A 20,383-nucleotide genomic window follows, 5' to 3' on the forward strand; every position below is an offset into this window, starting at 1 on the left:
GAATCCATGTCCTGCCACTATGTGACCTTCAGCCACTTGCTGAATTCCTTGAGGCTTCATTTCCCCCTCGGTAAACTGGGCTGTTAGCACTCCCACTGCTTACTTTGAGATTAAGCAGGCTGGTGTGTGGAAGTCACACAGCACCATGCCTGGCAAAAGTAGGAGCCTTATCAATGTTAGTTCCCTCCCTCCCTCCCTCTGTGTCAGCGATCCCTTGGTTATCACCAAATGGGGGGGGGGGATCTATCCCCCCCTCCCACCAAGAGCTGGGGTTCCACTCAGAACCCTCCCGCTGTTTTAAGTGGAGTGTTGGTAGGATGGGCTCTGCCTGCTTAAACAGAAACATCTTTCTCACAGGTAATCAAGTTTTCTCTTTAAGGACTGTGGCACATTTTCCAAATGCAAGGGGACAGGCCCAGCTAGGTAGGAGTTAGACGGGAGCTCTGGCTCTGGCTGCGTCAAATGACAGCTGTAAAAGCATTAGGAGTTGCTGGTTTCTCCCAGAAACACTCAGTGGGACCAGGATGCAGCAGCTGCTCTGCACTTTGGCAGGCGGCAGGGTGGTTGTTCTGTGAATTAGGGTTTTCAATTAACCAACTTGCTCAATGTGGTTTTTAAAGGTTTAAATGGCCATTCGAAGTGTTTGTGTCTGTTTGTGTCTGTACGTGTGTGTGTTGAACCAAATACAACACACTAGCAGCTCAAGAGACTTAGGAACATTAAACAGTCCGCCTCAGCTTGAAGATGACAGTTGATGAACGTTTAAGCATAAAATAGTGACAGCAGCAAAGGACGGGAGCAGAGATCCAAGGCCTGGGAGATTAATAAGTAATGAGGGCTGAGTGCAGTCAGGCCACAGATCCCCAGCAGGGCCCATCACTCGGGCTCCTGCATAAAGCAGAAGAGGCCAGCCCGGCTCCTGGGATTCTGTGAACTCCAACAACCAGTCCTTAGGTGTATGCAACAGGGGGGTTTCTGTTTCTTAACAAACAGAGGGTTGTTCCAGACTCGTGAGCAGTGGTTTAGTTTGGAAAGATAGTATAATCTAATCACCACCTTTGTGAATGTCCTGGGTACTCCCTTCCTGAGGAGCCTCCCGCACAGTGTGGGGCTGCGGTTCTCAATCTCTGTCACCCCAAGCCCCCATGCTCCATGGAGGGTCTTTTGGGGGCAGCTGGGTGGGAGCAGGTAGGCGGGCTCCCAGGCCCTCTCCACCTGCTCCCATGAGAGCAGCTCCACTCTCACCTGCTTTGTCTGCTAGAGAAACGTGGAAGATTCTATGTGACATAAAAGGGGTTCCATTGCTGCAGAACAGAAACTTGAAAATCAGCGGTGCCACGATGTTTGTGTCCTTTTGTAAGTTGCTCGTCCACCCAGTGGCATGTGTTTGAAATGGAACCACATTAAGATATGTAGACAGAGTTCAGTTGTTGTATAAATCAACCACAATACATTCGTTCCCCTGCTGGTGGATATTTAGGGTGTTCCCCCCTTTTTACCATCTCAAATAATGCTTCAGTGGAGTTGAGGGCATTTCTGACATTAACAGTGGTGGACGGTGCCCTGTGCGCTGACAAGACGGGAAGGCATGGCAGGAGGGCGGATGGAGAGTGAGAGTGGGGTGTGTATGCACAGGACTGGAAGCTGAATGTGTGGGACAGAGCCAGGGCACCCGCACAGTCAAAGGGGGTAGAAACAAAATACATGTGAAATCATTTTGAATTCGAGTTTTGATCTAAAATCCTGTGTGTCAAAAGTCTTTGTAACAATACGAGTTAAATCTTTTCTGGCATCACAGCGTGTTCTCTTCAGTCGTGGGTTGTGGAGATAGTGAGCCCAGGGCAGAAACACAAAATAAACATGATTCAGTTTGCATTTGCAGAGGCGCAGGCTCTCCTCGCTCTCTCCTCCCCCCGACACTGAACCCATGGTCCTTTGACTTTGTCCCTGGGGCTTCTATTTTCTTTATTTCCATGGAGTTGCTTTGCGGAGTTGCCATTATTTGAAAAGCTTTTCAAGTCCGAGCTTCAGGCCAAATCGAGGGTAATGACTAATTTGGGCGTTGCCAAAAGTCACTTCAATTTGTTTATATCCTTTAACAACAAAAGTAGTTTCAAAACTAGGGATCTTATTAGCATTTATGTATATGAACTTCTAATGGTTCTAACACAGCACTAAAACTTGTGACTAGCTACTAACTTGGTTGATTTTTAACATATGACAGCCTGGAGTTGACCCTGATTCCTGACTCAGAAATGCATTAAACTGGTCGTCAGGGGAGCAGGTCTCCATGGCGTCCCCATCTCACTGCTCGGCCTGGACTAGAAGGGTCCAGCAGTGTGGCTTTTATCTCCTAGGCCAGCTCCCATGGGTTAGTCCTAGCTCCTGGAGGCTGAATAAATCAGGGTGCACTATGGGGTGTGCTGGCATCTTTAGCAATGTCTGCCACCATGGGCCAGAGCGGGAGGAGCAGCAGCCTTCCTGACGAGGTAGATAAGAGACATCCTGGGCAAGTCACCCATTCAGCAACCTCAGTTTTCTCATCTATAAAATGGGGATAGTAACAGTTGCCGAGAAAGTGACAGTGGACATCGCAAAGGAAAAAGCATGAAAGTGTGCAGCTGAAATATTTCTTGTTTGCATGTTTGGCCTAGTGCTTCTCTCCTTTAAACTCATGGTATTTCAGTCTTTCTGTTATGGCAGTGAATTTCCAGCTACCTACCCTCTCCCAGCAGTGCCCTGTGTGACTTCATGTTTTCTGTTTCTTTCTGCACTGCCTCACTTTCTGGCCCATGCCTCTCCTGTGGCAGGCGATCTGTAAGTATCTGTTTATCGGGAGAATGTAAACATATTACTAATATGCATTTTTAAAACTCCCACTGTTGATGAGGAGTAGCTTTACCTTTTTATTTATTTGTGTACTTTGTATCTTTTTATTTGAAGTGATGTATGTTGTATTTTATTTGAAAGAATTATTATTTTATGTCCCTAGGATCATAGGGTTGTATTTTTCCTTAAAGAATTTAAAAACTGGCTTTATCTTCAAGAAACTGAGCTGTGTTCTGTGTTCGGGCGGTTCTCCGGGGCCTGTTTGCAGGGAATGCAGGCAGATGGGCTCCCTAGGGCAGGCTGGGGGAGGAACCCATGTTTCTGTGAGGGAGGCTGCAGGCACAGGGGCAGGTTCCGCTTGCTGGGCTGACCAGGGGCCAGGGGTCTGGGCTTGACACTTCCTCTGCACAGCACTGGTCCATTTAATCTGCCTCCTTCCTCCTTGAAACCCTTCCACCTCCTCTGCTGACATCCCTCTCCTAGGAGCGTAGCCTTTTAAATGATTTACTTAGTGACGGGCCCTGGCTGCAGCAGTGAGCCATCTGGACCCCATGTCCAGTGCTTTCTCTCTCCCACCACACAATGCTTTTAAATTCCATCTCTCCCAAGAGTGGACTGCGCTTCCACATAAATCACATTGTCCAGCTTGCTAGAAAGTTCCTTGTCTTTCTGCTTAGCGCTGCAAGAACAGTCAGTTCCTGCTGCCAAGCACGGAAACAAGCATGTTTCTTCTTCCCATGGCGACAGGCGCATCTCATCGTGCTGAGCAGAGAGCCGTCTGGAGAGGAGGCAGCTGTGTCCGCGCACTGTGTCGCCTGCGCTGCCGTCGCTTCTGGGAGGCCCGAGCACCATGGTGAGAGCCAGCCTTCCGTGGGTGACGGGCACTGCCTGCTCCCCGCCTGCCTGCACGCATCTGGGCCTTCGGGATGGGTGAGCAGGTGGGCGGAGCTGTGACATAGGCTCTGCCGAGATCCTTCGTAGCTTTATCCAGTCATCTGTAGTGGTGACACTCCCTGTTCAGCTTTCCTCTAATCTTTTCTTTTCAAATACGGTGAATCTTCATCCAAACATAGCTATTAAGAGCCCCAGAGAACCCATGCTGGACTGACAGGGAAATCTGCTCTGCTTTCAAAGGCGATCTATTTTTAAAGATTGTTGTGGAACTGCCGTGGCAACAGACCTGGCCTGTTGGAAACCTGGTCCAGACTCTCCCAGGGCTGAGCCTTCAATTAGGATGAACTTACACGGTTTTGGGATTCTGAAAGGAAGTTGCCGTTTATATGACTCATAGGGTTTTGCCTAGCCCCACGTCATAGATAGAGCAGTGAGCGGAGGGAGTTCTCTGACCCGCCGTCCCAGGACCAGAGCCTGCAATATGCCTCTATTGACGCAGAACACACATTGCAGTGACTTTCTGTTTTTTAGTCAGAATATTCAGGAACAGAGTATAGCTGGTAAAGAAGACTAGGGTGTATTCCAAGATGTCAGATAAAAATAATTATATATTATAGTAAAATAAGGTCCAGTGTACCAGCAAGCCTAAAATTGGTAAGAGGGAGGCTTGGGGGTAGGGTTCAGGGAGCAGGAGTCGAGCTAAGGGAGGAGCTGGTGAAGGGATACCAGTGTTTATCTATCTGTCCCCTCCACTTTGTTGATCCCTCATTCTGGTCTCCTGGAGCTCCGAGTGTCTTTCAGAGCTGGAGGCGCCTATCTAGGGATAGAGAGAAGGCGGGCGACCTTTCTGATTCTCACACCTTAGAACATTGCATACATGACAATCAATTTCAAAGCCTCCAGAGAGCCAACATTTTGACCAGCTTATTGGTGCCTAAAATTCCTTTAATAGGAAGGGGGAACCTTGCATTTCCCAACTGTTATAAGATATTTAAGATGCATGTTTGATGGAAATCCCTGGAATAGCAGCAGTCACAAATCTAAGCATCTATAGGAACCAACTAAGCAGTGTGAGCTAAGCACGTAGTTATTAGAAAACAGTAGCAGCAAGAGCAAGGATACCTGTTGGCTGTACTATGAGAGAGATAATAGGGAGTGGTGAAGACTGTGGCAAACTGGAGAAACCCATACCCTGTCAAAAGTAAGCAGCTGTTGTTCAGCTCTAGCCCATTGCTGTCATGTGGAAGGCAGCCTTATGTCAGCAGATCTATCTAGATTTTTATGTGAAATCAACTTATAATTGATGGTGACTAACTCATATATGTTCCAGGCTCTGAGTGAGGCAAAACCAATGTGAGCACTAGGTCCATAACTGCAGAGCATGAGTATAATGCGGGGTGGTCAGATCCAATATGTTCCACCATGTGCCGAGGAAATTCACATGCGTGGGAATCTCAGCTCTGCTCCCTTTTGCCTAAACCTGTCTGTACTGAGTACGATTTACTTTTTTAGAAAGAATAATTAATGAGAAAATAATGTCTTATTTGGGGAATCTCCATAGCCATGAAAGGCATTGCCCTCTAATAAAAGAATATCACTGGCCAAGACCCAGCGTGTTTCAGGCTCCTTACTCAAGCTAATTCCTTTGCTCCGAGCCTTCCCCACATTCCTTATGCAGACAAAACTGCCCTAGAAGTCATGGAGGACTGTGTTGCATAAGGACTCCCAGTTTAGGCTCCTGGAATGTCACTAACCTGAGCCAGGCCAGCTTCGCAGAGCAGCCATAGACAAACTTGGTATTAACAGCTCTCCCAACCCTGCTCAGGGTTCTCTTGGGTTTATAACTCTTCTCATCAAAGATGTTAAAATGAAATGGGTTGAAGCCAAGTACATTGCAGTGTAAACCTTTCAGAGGCACAGCCTGCTGAGCACAGGCGGCCTTGTTTGGAAGTGGCCCCATCTGCAGCCCGGGCTCCAGGGCGCCAGGAGCTCTTCAGGGTCCAGAGACATCATAACCGGGCAGGCTCTGCCTCATCAGGGCGCGGGGTACGGAGTGGGATCCCTGGCTGTGTGGCCCAGACTCTTGGGTGGGGTGCATTGTTGAGACATAACTCCCTATGCACAAATATGTTCATCCCCCTGGCCCCCACGTGCCCTAGCCTCTCCCATATTTGCACAGTAGTCATGAAATTTGTAAGTGTCTGAAGGTAGGCCCTTGTATCTTGATGAAGTCTCCCTTTTTTTTTTCCCTCCCTTTCTCACTTCTCCCTCCTGTGGCCTGCCCTCTCAGCTTGCCCCATGCTGGTCCCGGCCCCACCCCAGGCCGCTCCCTGCTCCCTGGGTTGCTGATGCTCCTTGGGTCCCAGAGAGACCGAAAGTCAGACAGCCCCTGGCACACCCATGTACTCAGCTCCAATGGGCTCCTGACAGGTGACATGGCCACCTGGGAGCAGCCACAGTCATGTCCTTCACCTTCCTTGGCTGCCCCTGCTGAGAGAAATGAGTATAAGCCACTGCTGGCACACCACCCACCCCTTCCCTTCCTCCTCAGCCTTCCCACCCCCCTTGACCCACGTGAACCCCGAGAGGTCCTTCCTCAGCTCCTACTCAGGGCCCATCTTTGCCTGCCTCCGAGCTCCCCAAGCAGATGTCAGCATCCGTGTCAGCTCTGTGCTCCACGGGCCAGAGAGGGGTGGGGGTAACGCCAGGGAAGCAAAGGGAAGCCTTTTGCCTGTTTTCTACCATCGTTAATAGGACCCCCTTCTCAGAAACCTCTGGAAGGCAGCTTAGATCACATCCTGTCTAGAGGTTTGGGGTCCAAGGCCTATCCAGGGTCACTCTGCAAGTCAAAGCGAGGCCTAGACAGAGCCAGGCGCTGCCTGCTTAACCACACTCCAGAGCCAGAGAGCGAGGGCTGTGGGTGCCTCAGCAGAGGGCCAGGGAGCCAGGGAGCCCCGGAGGATGGGCAGGTGGGCTGCAGGGGCTGGCAGCTCTTGGGAACAGCAGAGCAGCGGGTGTGGCCTCTTCGTCACCCCAGGTCTCCCTTCCCAGAGGGACAACCTGGGGCAGACCGAAACCCCGTCCAGCTTTGCTCTCATCTCCGGGTCTGCGGACAAAGTGCGTGCGCTTTGAGACCACTTTTACGAGGCTCCAGTTTTTCACTCTTGTGCTGGCTCATGAATTATGTTCAGAACTCCTCAGAAAAGCCTGTTATTTGTATCCTGCCTTGGCTTCGAAAAGGATTTTTAGGGCAGCTTATGGGAGACACATATGCTTCATCAAGACAAGCAACTGGGACAACAGGCCTCAGGCTACTGGACACCTGACCACTGCCTAGGTGGCCCCAAGTGCTGGTGGGGCAGGGGGTGGGGTCCTGATCAGTTTTCTGGTGGTGAGGACATTTGAGGCAGGCAGATCTTCATGTTGACTGAGGCCCTGACAGGCCTATGGGCCCTGTTGTTACAAATCTGCCCCCAGAGACAGCCATGGACTTCCTGGGACCACAGGGCTAGTGAGCAGCAGGTCTGCCACTCCTGGGAGCTGTGTCCGGGGCCTCTGAAAGTGTCCCTCCCGAAAAGGGTCCCCAGTGTGGAGCACTGAGGGCCCTGCATCTAGGAGAGAGCCTGTCTGGGCATGTCTGTCCTAGGGCCACCTCATGACCCATCCCCAGCCCAGCAGGTGCCCTCTGGGCACACTCAGCAGGATCTAAATGGGTTCAATCTGCTTGCTGGGTGCTGGTGCTCCCCTGGATTCAGGCCAAGCTGGGCTCTAGGGCTTTCCATTTTCAAATTCCCCCAGGTCCTTAATGCCTCTGCAGTTAGTACAGAGTACAAACTATTTCCCGAGAATGTCACAAAAGATCATTGTCACACTGTACACGCAGGCCTGCCTCTTCATGAAAGCTGCCCTCCCTGTTCCACCTGGTGCCTAGGACAGACGCCTTGAGCGCCGGGTTACCGGAATTTATTTTAATTAAAAGCCTCCTGACCCACAGTGTGCCAAGTTGTAACCCTGTATTCCTCTTGCTCTCTGAATGAAGTCATACAGAAGGAACAGTCTGATGGGCCCTTGAGGGGACCTTAAGCCAACCTGCCCAGGGGCCACACTTCCTCCCTGGCTCTAACTCTAACCCTCAGATAGCCTAACCATTCTATTGCAGTGAAAATGGGAACAGATTAATGGCCTTGACCTGTGGCCCAAGGGCTCAGGTTTACAAGCTAAGTCATGTTCCTCCGCTTTAGAAAGTGACTCATTCTCTGCCCAGGCCACAGGCATCAGGTTGCAGAGCATTCTAGAAGAGGTTTTTGAAGGGAGGGATGGCCATGTGGAGGAGCGTGGAAACCACCAGCTCTCTGTGGACCCACAAGGCACAGGCTGGGAGGTGGCATCCCACCCGCACTGCTGAAACCTGTCCCTCTGGAAATCACTTTGCCACTTGTCCCAGATGGACCTCCTGGGGAGGCCCAGCCCCAGGAGAGCAAACTGCTGATCAGGGCCTCACTTCTTTGCTGGACCAATTTGCTCTCCCCTCAAAGATGAGGGATTCAGTTCAGAGTTCAGAAATTTAATTTGGGGAGTTGGAGGGATGAGAGAAATAAGGCAGGGCCTTGCTTTAGGGAGTTTTCCTGTATCCCAGGTGAAGATGCGGTGATTTCCAATTGATAGAGAAGGTGCCCACAGTGAGTGCCCTAGACCTCCCTCTGTTCCTGAGTACCAGGTTGGTCTCATATACAAGGTTCCTGATGTGTGGCAGAATTGTACTTGATGACAGATGTCAGAGAGCCACCGCCCTCCTATCCTCGCCTCCCTCTGGCTAGAGACCTTCCAGGAACAGAAATGGGGAAAACCTGGACCTTTGGGAAAGCTAAAGACTGCACAATGGAGGAAAGGGAGCAGCAGCTCTAGGAGGCTGACCCTGGCGGGCAGATGCCCAGGCAGGGCCCATCTCTGACGTCCCACCACAATGCCTGGCTTCCTTCACTTCAGTAGTCACACTGCCTTTAGTTTAAGTAGTGAATTCCTTCCTCCCTCCCCTCCCATCCCTCCTCCCTCAATTCTACTCTCCCAGAGATCCGTATGTGCTAACAAGAATCCTCTTTGGAAAATATGAATAGCTCTCCCTGAGTCAGAGGTTATGAGCCATTTACATGCTAGTCTGAATTAGGCAGAACAGCTTCCTTTCTCCCAGCATCTCTGTGAGATCAGCTCCACTAAGGGAAAGGAGCATGCAGCGATCAGGTTTAGGAGACTAGCTTAAATGGGGTGCTTTTGGGGGGCAGTTGGTCAGCATGGAACCACTAGGGGAAGGAGTACCAAGAGGTGGGAGAAACTGGCAAGAAAGGGGCCGGGTCCATCTGTGTCTGAGAGACCCGGTGGCTACCCAGGAAGGGGAAGGCAATGCTCCTGGTCCCCTTGGGCCTCCTCCTGTATCTGACCACAGCACCACTTCTGCCAGACCCTAGGGTCTGAAAGTCAGTCCCTGCCCGGTCAGCCCCAGCTCCTTCCTGTACCCTTTCCACCTGCTGGTATTTATAGTGAGGGCTCATCTGCAGGGGACAAGGCTGAGACTCAGAAAGATCCTCACCCTTCAAGAAGGGCTCCGTTACGTTCTTTGGTTCATTTCCAATGAGACAGGAAACAGAAATCTCCAGAGTACTCCACTCCTGAATGTTCCCTTTCATTTTTAGACATGGAATGTTGATGTCTGTAATGCTTTCAGAGTCAACAAAATAAGTGCCACATCATGCCACATTTGCTGTCACCAGCTCATCAAAGCAGCCAAAGCGAATACTGAATTTGAGCATCAAATCCATGATGTTTTCTCCCATGAGTCAGCTGCGAGTGAAAGAGATGAAATGCTTTCCAGGCAGTGTACCCTAGAAATACTCTAGGTGGTACCCTAGAAGTGTATCTGCTGGCCTGGAGTGGACAGACCCCCCGCTGAAAGAGAGGGGTCTCTTTAATCAGCTGGAAACTCACTGAAATCTTTGGCTCTGGGGGCTAGTTCGTGTTCCTGCATCACTGGGAGAGCCAAGATGTATGAAAACAAGGAGAGTAAATTGCGGTATCCGAGACTTGAATCTTTTCTGACGAAACAGGCAGCTTAAAAGGCAAAAAAGACAGTTTCAGTAACTGGGTTCTTTTATCCAAATGCTTATTATTTTCAAATAGTTCACCGCTAAAAGCGTATTTATTCTTTTTCCATTTCAAATCAGCAAGCAGCTTTCACAGTTGTTGTTATAATGCTTTTCTTCAGATGTGGCTGAGCAGTATTTTCAAGAGAGCCTGGCTAGCCTCAAGGATGCTGAAGGGACAGGAAAAGCCAAGTTTCTTTCGATTCAGGATGAATATTGCCATTTTCTACAAGTCACTGGACAAGAAGAGGTGAGTTTGGACCACAGTTGACTAGTTATTTACATGGACAACCCAGTTGATATCCTTCACTCTGCAAGCATCCAGTAGGCGTCTACTATGTGCAAGGCATGTGACAGGCTCCACAGGGACATGGATAAATAAGGCCATGTGGCCACTGTCAGGCAGTGAGTCATATCGTTTTCTTAAGAGACACTGATCGTCATCAGCGTTTGAACCTTTGTGACCAGACAGCTTTTTGTTCCTTTTACAGAGAGCAGCCTCGATCCTGCGAGAGTCCCTGGAGGCCAAAGTGGAGGTGTTTGGTGACCTCAGTCCCAAGGTGGCAGAGACATACCGGCTCCTGAGTGGCGCCGACCTCGCGAAGGGGAACCACAGCGGGGCCCACAAGAAACTGAACAAGGTAAACCTGGAGCCAACACTAATGCAGAGGAAAGTCCTCCCTCCCTCCCTCCCTCCCTCCCTTCCCCCTACGGTCACCTTCTCTCCCCCCCCATGCTCTTTTTAAATGGACCTTCTCAGTGGCTTATTTAGGTAAGATGACTTCACTTTCCAAGTTGATCTAAACTTACACTTTTTTCAGTAAAAGACATAGCAATCCTCTTTATACATATATATATTTTAATGAATTATCAATTCTTTTTTACCATGGAAATACATTTTGAATTTTTATGAAGTATAATTTATCAGTCTTTAATTTTATTGTACTGTCTCTCTATACCCAGTTTACAGAGGAATTCTTCTGTGTGTTCTTCTAGTACTTATATATTTATTTCTCTTTTATTTGAATTAATTGGGGTGACATTGGTTAATAAAATTATATAGGTCTCAGAGGTACAATTCTATAAGCATCATCTATATATTGTATTGTGCGTTCACCACCCCAAGTCAAGCCTCCTTCCATCCTCTATTTCTTCTGTAAACTGGAGTTTATTTGCGTGGATGGTGTTATCTTTTTTCTAAATGGCTACCCAGTTCTTCAGCACCTTTTTACTAAAGAGCCCAGTGATCTGAGATAGCACCTTCATCATATACTATGTTTCCACATGTACTTGAGTCTATTTCTGGGTTTCTCTTCTACTCCACTGATCACTTTGTTTATTCAAATGCCAGTTCCTTATTGTTTTAAGTTTAGAGATTTCATAAGCGTGATTCAATATCTGGTAGGACTAGAAACCATTTGCGATTTTTCTCACCCTAGAATATCTGGTTTCTAGATATTCTAGAATCTTTTTTTTCCACATGAATTTTAGGGTCAACTTGTCTAACTCAATAAAAAGTTTGGTGGTATTTTTTGGAGGACTGTGTTATGTGTTAATGAACTTCAGGAGAACTGACATCTTTATCATGTTGAGTCATTTTACTCAAGAACAGGGATGCCTTTATATTTGTTGATGTCTACTTTTGTATCATTTAGGCACATTTTAAAGTGTACCTTTATAGATTTTGCACATTTCTTATTAGGTTGATTTCTAAGCATTTTATCTTCTTTAATACCGTTATATATGGAGTTTTATCCACTGTTATTTCTTCCGACTGGTTATTTTTGTGTATGTGGAAGCTATGGGTTTCTCTTTGTTAATTTTATATTCTGCTGGCTGGCTTAATTCTTTTCTTGCCCGAGTCGATTTGAGCAGTGGTTCTCTCAGGTTTCCCAGGTTTCCTATTACGCCTTCTGCAAGTGCTTTTACTTTTTGTTTTTCAATTCTTATGGCTCTACTTAATTTCTCTTGTCTAATTGCAATGGGTCATACCTCCAGTACAGTAACGAACAGTAGTCGAGATAATGGGCACCCCTGTCTTGTTCCTGATCTTAGTGGAAATGCCTCTAGTGATTCTTCACTTAGTAGTCGTTGGCTTTAGGACTAAGGTTTATATATTTTATCATGTAGAGGAAGTAGTCATCATTTTCTATTTTCGTGAGGTTTCTTTTTTTATTAGAAATAAGTGTTGAATTTTATCAAATATTTTTTAGCAAGAGTGGAAATAATCAGATGACTCTTCTTTGATCAGCTCCGATTCAAGAAACTCTCAGGACACATCACCTCTAAAACCTGCAGTGGAAGCTTGTGACATTTTTCCCCCTCAGTTGGCGTCATTACCATCAGTCCTGGAAACAATGGCTTGGGTGTTTTTAATCTATCTGGCCATGTGCAGGAGTCAGAGAGAAAAGGGTGGAACTGTACCCTGTGGGTCGCTCACACTGTGGTACACGCGATCCTCATTTCCAGTCCTCTGTGTGTGCTATCTGAGGCCAGGGCTACCTGCTTCCTGCTCACCAGGGCACACAGGACTCGAAACCCACCTTTCCTTCTGCCGCTGAGCTGTACTTGCTTAAGTGCCACGTCTAGCACCGAGCTCTGTGGAGCCAGCAGCTGCTTTCGCAAGCTACTGGCCTGTTTTTTCTCTTGTTTTTATCATAACAGCTGCACCCCCCAACTTTCTCAGCTCTGGAGCAGGAACCCATTGAATACAGGCCTTTCCAGAGGTTCCCTCCTGTGTAGAAAGGCCCAGGCATGGTCCCGAGGGCATGAAAATCAGGGAGGCATGAGAAACAAGTCAGACAGCGGGATTAAATAACTGAGAAGGAAGCCGGGTTATTGATCTGTCTCCCAAAGGCCTCTGCCTGCCAGGGAAATGTGGAGAACTCTGCGGGTTCCCGATGGAAATTTCCACAGCAGAGTTTCACATGCTCTTGCAGCACAGAGACCTGGCTTGATTCTAGGATGGGCATCTCTGCCAACATTTCCATCCAGGTGAAAGGCTGCAGAAAGGAATTTGTGAAGACCACTTTCTGAGTCAGTAGCCTCTCAGGACTGATCCTGGGCCCAGTTACAGTGTGAAGTCAGGGTCGGGTCCTCTTTTAATCTGGCCTCCCTACTAACTACAGTCACCATCAGGATTCGGTCCACTTCCTGACAGCTTTACATCCAAGAACATTAAACATTTCCCTAAAAGAATAGCGTCACTTTATGTGACCTCTTCTTCCAAGAATTCTAAAGCCCCCTGTAATAAATCATTTGAAGAAAGGGGGTGGAAAATGGTTTTTATTTATAGATTGCAGGTGAGAAAGCCATCCTTGGAAGCACCTTATGTGTCATGAGATAAGACAGGTCAGGTCCCATGAGAACAAGTCATCAGGTCTTGGCCAAATTTTAGCCATTCCTCCAACCCGCCAAACACAGGGAACCTCATGCAGACAGCTGTATATTTGATGTACACTTCATGTTCTGTCCTTCATTTAGTGGCCACTTTATTTCCCCTTTAGCATATGTGGTGTTTCCCTTGTTGCCCTGGACACCAGAGAATCCTAAGCCAGGTTTGGGGTCCCCACAGAGCCCCGTGTTAGCCTCATGTTTGTGAACAGTCTCATTCCTTGACTGTGATTTTTCTACTCATCTTTGTTTAACCCACATCGGGCTGCCGCAGTCCGCCTCCTCAAGTCCCTTCTGAAAGAGGAAGGCCACCACGACATTCATTTCATAAACAAAACCCAGTTCTCAGTAGAGAAATGCACTTAAAGATGCCTCAAGCCCTTGTTAGGTGAGATTTGTAAATCAGCTGCAGTGTAAGATTGGGAGGTGATGGTCGAAGGGGTCAGGTCATCGTTCCTAACCTCCTGTGGGGAACATGTGGGGCCTCCCTCCCCTGCCGCAGGCTGGGTGGAAGTGAGAACCCCACGGCCCCAGGCCCCAGGCTGCCAGGAAGCATTGACCTCCTGGGTCAGTAGCCTCTCAGGACTGATCCTGGGCCCAGTTACAGACCAGGCGCAGCACCCTGTGCCTTTGCTGTCCCTTTAAAACACAGGTGGGTGGTGTACGCAGACTGCCCACGGACAAGGCCACATTTGCAGTGTAAGCGCCTCAGATACCGGACTCTCCTGTGGCTTGGTGAGCGCACGTCGCCCCAGAAGTTCTTATATTCCTCCATTAGCACGAAGGGCTGGAGGGTGCAGAATGTGAGTCTGGCCAGACCATCCCGGCCTCTCTGGAGGCAGAAGTGTGAGTTTATAAGTGGATGGAGGGAAAGGCGAACCTCCTACACATAAATTCAGTGTGACCTTAAACAAGTGGACAGTGATGGTCAGCAGTGGCGGCTACGGACTGCACCAACTCAGGAAGGCTGAGCGAGGTGGCCGAGCTCCAGACCGCGGGGGCAGCACGCCAAAAAAGGCAGCTCGGAGGCTTAGCTCTGAGAGGGCCGCCTCTCTTCCTCTGTGGCTCAGAAATAGGCAGGTCCGGCTTTTAGACATAAAGCTCGCCGCCCATATTAAAAGGCAGCCTTACCCTCTACACGGGTACGCGGCCGGAGTCCCCTGCACAGCGAGTCCTGCTGATGTATCTGTTCTCTGAACATTTGTGTTGCAGTTGTCCTGGAGAAAGATGGTGGTAGCTTGCTCCATGACAGTGGCCAGGGGATGGAGCAAGGTCGTGGGGGAGTCAAGGGATGCCGATGAGGATAGAGAACCCACGGCTCTTGGCATCTCAGAGGTGAGGAGTGGGGAGTGGCACCAGCAGGCACTCGGAGAGCAGCTCTGAGTGGCAGCGCCTGGGCCTCCCACCCTTTCTCGCGCATTCCCCACGTCCCTCCTTGTCCCTGGGACCCTGTTCCCGCCCTACCCTCCTGTGCAGGCCTCGGAGCTCAGAATTAGTGGTCCTCCAGGTAAGGGAGCTGCAGGTGTGTGTGTCAGGGTGGTTGTGTGGTTGTGTGCACGTGTGTGAGAGATGCAGGCGTGCCCCTGCCTGGGACCCCAGCAGCAACTCCCCCAGCCCGGTGCTCCACCCCTGGCTGACTCCCCTCCCCATCCTCGAGTTGAGTGGGTCTCAACTCGAATTTCAGCCTTCACTGACCCAAGTACCCTCTACACCAACACCCCCATTTTGTTCTTTCACGGCTCCAAGTTCTTCTTTTCTCTCCATAGCTCTTGGTAGGAGCTATTAGGACATGTTTATTCGCATATTTCTAAGTGTCTGGCCACCGGCTACACGGGAAGCCCCCTGGGAGCAAGGCCCGCACCTGTGCACTGAAGTGGGCGCGGGGTTGGTGTGTTGCAGGTGCTCAGCAGGCACCTGCTGCAGATATGAGTGGTTGTGACAGATGTGGCTCCAGCCGGGACAAGACTGGCTCCCCAGGGCTCGGGAACGTCCAGCCCATGCTTCTGTAGGAAAGTGCTGTTTGATGGGTTTTGTCATGGTTTGTCCTTTCAGTTCCTCCAAGTTTGTTACTGAAGTAATGACTCCCTAAGATTCACTTGGATACTCAGAATTTCAGAGTTTTGTCCACTTAAAGAAAAGTGAGAAATTCCCTTTGGAGGCTGGTTTCAAACAGGGGTACATGGGCTTCCTTGGAAGAATCTGGAAAGCACAGAATTCCTTTAATCTGGTGGAAGATGTTCTACTGTTGAGGTTTGGGACTTCTTTCCTTAGCGCAGAGAGATGTTTGCACTGCCTGGCTCCCAGTAGGTTCCAGCTTTGTCTCCCTCAATTGTGTAGGTCTTTAAACAAAAGAATCGAAATGCTGACTTCATGCAAAATGCTTAAGCAAATTTAGCTGAGAGCAGCAGAACAATGAAAAACCCAACTTAGGTAAATGTGCAGCTATGGAAAACATTTTCTAGTAAAAGTCAGTAACAGGCTATTTTGCTTTTGGAGGAAGGCATCTCTGGAAGACTGTTTCAGTGCATGGATGAACCGTTTTTTCCTGTCTTGGCATCTGGTATGGCCTCCCTGGGCTCTGTCGTCATACAGGGATTACACCAGGGCTGGGAGTGTTTCTCTCTCCTAGTTGACACCCCTTAGCATCTCTCCTCACATCAGCACGACTTTTGAGCAAATCTGCTTAGTGAGGATAAGTAGCCTTTTAAAAAAAATCTATTAATTCCAGGAAAATAAAGAGTCTTGATTGGGGTGGAGGAGCTAGGAGGGAGACGGGGCTCACCTCTCTCTGGACTGACTATTGCAGGGGGTCATTTTATCCAACCGTGATCCGCTCTCCATCCTAACATAATGCCCCAGTGCAAGTGATCAAGATCAGATAGGGGTCGTGCGACTGTGTAATACTATCAACTGCCTTCTCCTTCTCAGGAGCGCGTCAGTAACTCAGCGACAGGTCCCCGCTGTAGCCCTCCCCACCCCATACCACATAACTGCTCTCCTCAACTCGATATTGTTTCCACACTTTATTTTACTATGGTTTTCTTTTACCTGTTTTTAAAGTGTCATGTAAGTCATATATAAAGTATGCACATATTATTTATATATAATTTGCATTCATCTGCAGTTTGCTTTTTCCTATCTATAATCATGAGATTCATCTACATGGACACCCCCCCCCCAAATGTGCATGGTATGCAGTCCACATGCATATGACAGTTTACTTGCCCATTAGTAAAATTACTAAATCGCTCTCCTCACTATCAGTCTATCCAAGAGTTCTCGCTTATTTATATCTTTGACAAAGCTTAGTCTTACCATGATCGCGCTACACGCTTTGCAATTTGGTAGGTGAAGGGCAGCCTTCTAGAAGTTTTAGTTACTTGTGAGATTAAGCATGTTTATTAGCTCTTCTATTTTCAACATCTCTGAATACTCCTTTTATATCTTGTGATTGTTTTTCCATAGGGAGGTGTGTTAGTTTGTCTCATTACCTTACGGTAGTTCTTTATATATTCTGAATGCTAATCCTTTCTCAGCTTGGGACACTATTTTCTTCCAGTCTGCTTGGTCTTTGTATACATTGCTTAAGGTGAATTTTGGTGCACAGATGTTTTGAGTTTTAATGTAGTTAAATTTCATCAAAACTTTTGGTTTGTCCAGATATTATCCAGAAATACTTCTCCATAAAGGTAGTCTCCAATATTTTCGTCTCAGAGTTCCAAGTTTCGCATTTCATAGGTACCTCTTCAATCAGCCTGGGATTCATTTTTGTGCTTGGTATGGGGCAGGGGTCCATTTCCTTCCAGCTCCATTCATTGACCAGTTCAGCACTTCCTCGCTGACCCTTCAAGGTGACTTGTCTTCTGACATCTATCACGTGTCAGGCTCTCTGCCACGTCCCATTGGTCTGTCTATCCCTGGATGAAAACTGCACTGTCTTAATTACTATAGTTTCATAAAGGTGTTGACAGCAAAGCAATCGCCTCCACTTCGTTCTTCAAAATTATTTTGGCCACTTGGGGCACAGATTGAATCTGTATCTTTCCCTCGAGTTTGCCCTGGCCAGGTATAAGCAGGCAAATGGCTGGACAATACGCAGAAGGGAGGAACCAGGCCCCAGATGACGCAGAATCTATTTCACTCTGGAATAAATAAATTCCTACAGGGTTGCTGTAGTAATGATTACAGAAAGCCCATATGAAATAAAATTTGTTTACAAAAACAAAACTATTTAAAGAAAAAAAACTTGTCTGGGCTGTAGCAAGGGGTCATTCAAAAATAGAAACGAGACACCATCCTCTAATGAATATCAATGTTCTTGCCTTTATTTTTTAAAATGTTACTTTCAAACATATTTTTGCATACAGGTTGTCACAGAGAGTTCTATAAAATAGTGCTAAAATTGTACATTTGTTTCTGGGATCCCTCAGAGCATCCAAATGGAAGGTCAGGCTGTCCCTGGCATTCATGTTGAAGGTCAGACTGTCCCTGGCATTCATGCTGAAGGGCAGACTGTCCCTAGTGTTCATGTTGAAGGTCAGACTGTCCCTGGCATTCATGTTGAAGGTCAGACTGTCCCTGGCATTCATGTTGAAGGTCAGACTGTCTCTAGCATTCATGTTGAAGGTCAGACTGTCTCTGGCATTCATGCTGAAGGGCAGACTGTCCCTAGTGTTCATGTTTAAGGTCAGACTGTCCCTAGTGTTCATGTTGAAGGTCAGACTGTCCCTGGCATTCATATTGAAGGTCAGACTGTCCCTCGCATTCATGTTGAAGGTCAGACTGTCTCTGGCATTCATGTTGGAGGTCAGACTGTCCCTAGCGTTCATGTTGAAGGTTGGACTGTCCCTGGCATTCATATTGAAGGTCTGATTGTCACAGCAGGGTCCTGTGACTGAGTACTCTTTTTCCCATTCTAGGGAGCCTTGTATGCCTGCAGAATGCTCTCAGTGACATTTTCACACACTCATGATTACTGCTTGGTGTTCTGCAGTGTCTTCAGATTCAGACCCTCCTATACGGACCACAGGACAAGAGGACACTGGCCACCCAGCAGGCCCTGGACGTCCTGTCCAAGTGAGTTGGATTCTCCTCCCACTGTTTCCCTGAACACCTCATTTCTCTGCCATTCAGAACCTGAGGAAGCCGGTTCCGTGGGTGCTGGGGAACCATCCATGGAAAGACTGACTTCCCATTACTCATACACGATGCCAGGCCAGCTCCTTAGAGAACCCAGTTGTAAAATATCTTCCTTGCCCGGATAGTGAGAAGGAATTAGCTCTTGAATAATGTCAGGGACATGAGCTGGGATGCCACCTCCTGCACACCAACCGCTGCAGGTCACCTTGTCATGCTGAGGGACGATGGCACCGATGGCACCGAGCAGTGCCTCGGCCTGCTGGAACCTGCCTTGGGCTTCCCTGTCCTCTCAGGGTGCCTGTCGGGATGGGAGCCCTAGAGCCCTCTGACTTCACCCACATCTTTTTTAGTGCTGAGCAGAGGCCTCAACTCTGCTGTGGAGGTGCCCCACCTCACAGAGCCTGCGTTCCCAGAGAGCCCCGCAGGCTGACTGCCATGTCCACACTAGTGGAAGTGCCCGATTCAGACACGGCCAGCAAGGGGGTGCTTTTCTGTACTCCCACGCCCCTTAACACTAGGAAAATGAGCCACTGAGGCCTCCAGCCCAACCTTTCTGTCCTTTTTCTGCTCTCTGAGCCAGCCCAGGGTTGACTGTCTCAGCTCAGTGAGAACACTGGGCGGAGATGTGAGGGGCGCGCACTTACCACCCTCTGCTTGTTCGCAGGGCCCCTGAGATGGCCATGAAGCTGAGGCCGGCCCCAAAAGCTAGACCGGCCTTCTGCACCGGCGTGGCCCAGCACACCATGCTGGGGAGGGCCAGGCCCCACGCAGTGGACTGAGACTGTGCCGCACCCCAAAGACAGCTTTGGTCAGACCCAGGTGCTGGGTAAACGTGTCTCCAACTGGAAGGTGGAACTCAGAAGTCACTGTGCAGATTGTCAAGGCTGGCTCTGTGCCACCACACACCTCCTGGGACACATGCTGACAGTGGATGACCACCTCACTGGGGGATCCGGTGCTTCCAGAAAGCATTTTCCTTTTTACCACCTAAGTGGTTCTTCTTGCCAACAAAAACTTTTGCCCATCTGCACTACTATGGCTGAAAAGGTTCTCTTGAAAAGTTTAAAACTTCCCGTTCAGGAAAATAGACTCAACGCCTCACTGTGCATATACGGCCCTTTGCACAGGTCTGGAGTCAGACTTGGAGCAATTCAATTCTGGAAAAAGCCCTTTCTTATAGGAAGGTAATAGAGATTGCGAATAAAATGCTAATAAAAGGAGACTTGAAGGTGCTGGGGTTGGTGTGTGTGGGCAGTGCTGTTCCTTCTCCCCTCCCCCCCACCCCTTTCCCGGACCGTCACCCAGGCTGCAGGGTGGTGCTGTTTGCAGCAGGGTGCGGCATAGGTACTCTTCCATGCCACAGCCCGGGAGGGAACCCCAAACTACTGTGGCTCCATTTGTGCAGGTGGCCACCTCAAGAATAGATGGGGGAAACAGGAAAGGTCCATGTGGCAGGGTGGACAGAGGCAGGGTCCCTTGTCCTCCTCAGGTGTATAACAGAGACCACACGGGCCACCCCTGCTCAGACCTGCCCCTCCCAGACGGGCCTATGGAACGAAGGCCATGTGCAAAGAAGGTGGGAGACATGGTCACGGCTCACCAAGTGCCTCATCTAGTTGAGGTGCATGGGTGGGACAGGAATTCAAATACATACCACGCTGGAGTCTGCCAAGGACTGAATGTTTGTCCTTCCAAAATTCATATGTTGAAGCCCTAATCCCCAGTGTCATGGTGTTTGGAGGTGGGTCTCTGGGAAGTAATTGGCACATGAGTTTGGAACCCCGTGAACGGGATTAGCACCCTTATACGAAGAGACAGGAGAGAGATGGTCTCTCCCTCCTCCATGTGAGGACACAGCAAGAAGGTGGCTGTCTGCAAACCAGGAAGGAAGCTGCCTCCTCGACCAAGAGCCCAGTCCATCAGCACCTTGGTCTTGGACCCCCCCCTCCAGAACTGCGAGAGGTAAATAGGTAAATGCTGTTAAGTCTCCCCAT

At 48.9% G+C, this 20,383-nt stretch overlaps 1 protein-coding gene across 4 annotated transcripts in view; it reads left to right on the plus strand.

Moving 5' to 3' along the window:
* Positions 1 to 19,623, plus strand: part of TTC23 (tetratricopeptide repeat domain 23) — a 37,940-nt gene extending 18,317 nt beyond the window's left edge. For 3 of the 4 annotated variants that reach the window (XM_016200586.2, XM_016200572.2, XM_016200579.2), the window contains exons 7-12: positions 3,577 to 3,682; positions 9,980 to 10,107; positions 10,349 to 10,498; positions 14,463 to 14,585; positions 18,244 to 18,326; positions 19,054 to 19,623. In XM_016200586.2, coding sequence (XP_016056072.1) covers positions 3,577 to 3,682; positions 9,980 to 10,107; positions 10,349 to 10,498; positions 14,463 to 14,585; positions 18,244 to 18,326; positions 19,054 to 19,168 — 705 coding nt within the window. In that variant the 3' untranslated portion in view covers positions 19,169 to 19,623. The remainder of the gene's footprint in view (positions 1 to 3,576; positions 3,683 to 9,979; positions 10,108 to 10,348; positions 10,499 to 14,462; positions 14,586 to 18,243; positions 18,327 to 19,053) is intronic. The other variant, XM_016200593.2, reaches the window with a different exon arrangement.
* Positions 19,624 to 20,383: the final 760 nt, after the last annotated feature.

The sequence above is a fragment of the Miniopterus natalensis genome, chromosome 22 (genome assembly GCF_054644295.1).
Source record: "Miniopterus natalensis isolate mMinNat1 chromosome 22, mMinNat1.hap1, whole genome shotgun sequence".
Classification (NCBI taxonomy): Eukaryota; Metazoa; Chordata; class Mammalia; order Chiroptera; family Miniopteridae; genus Miniopterus; species Miniopterus natalensis.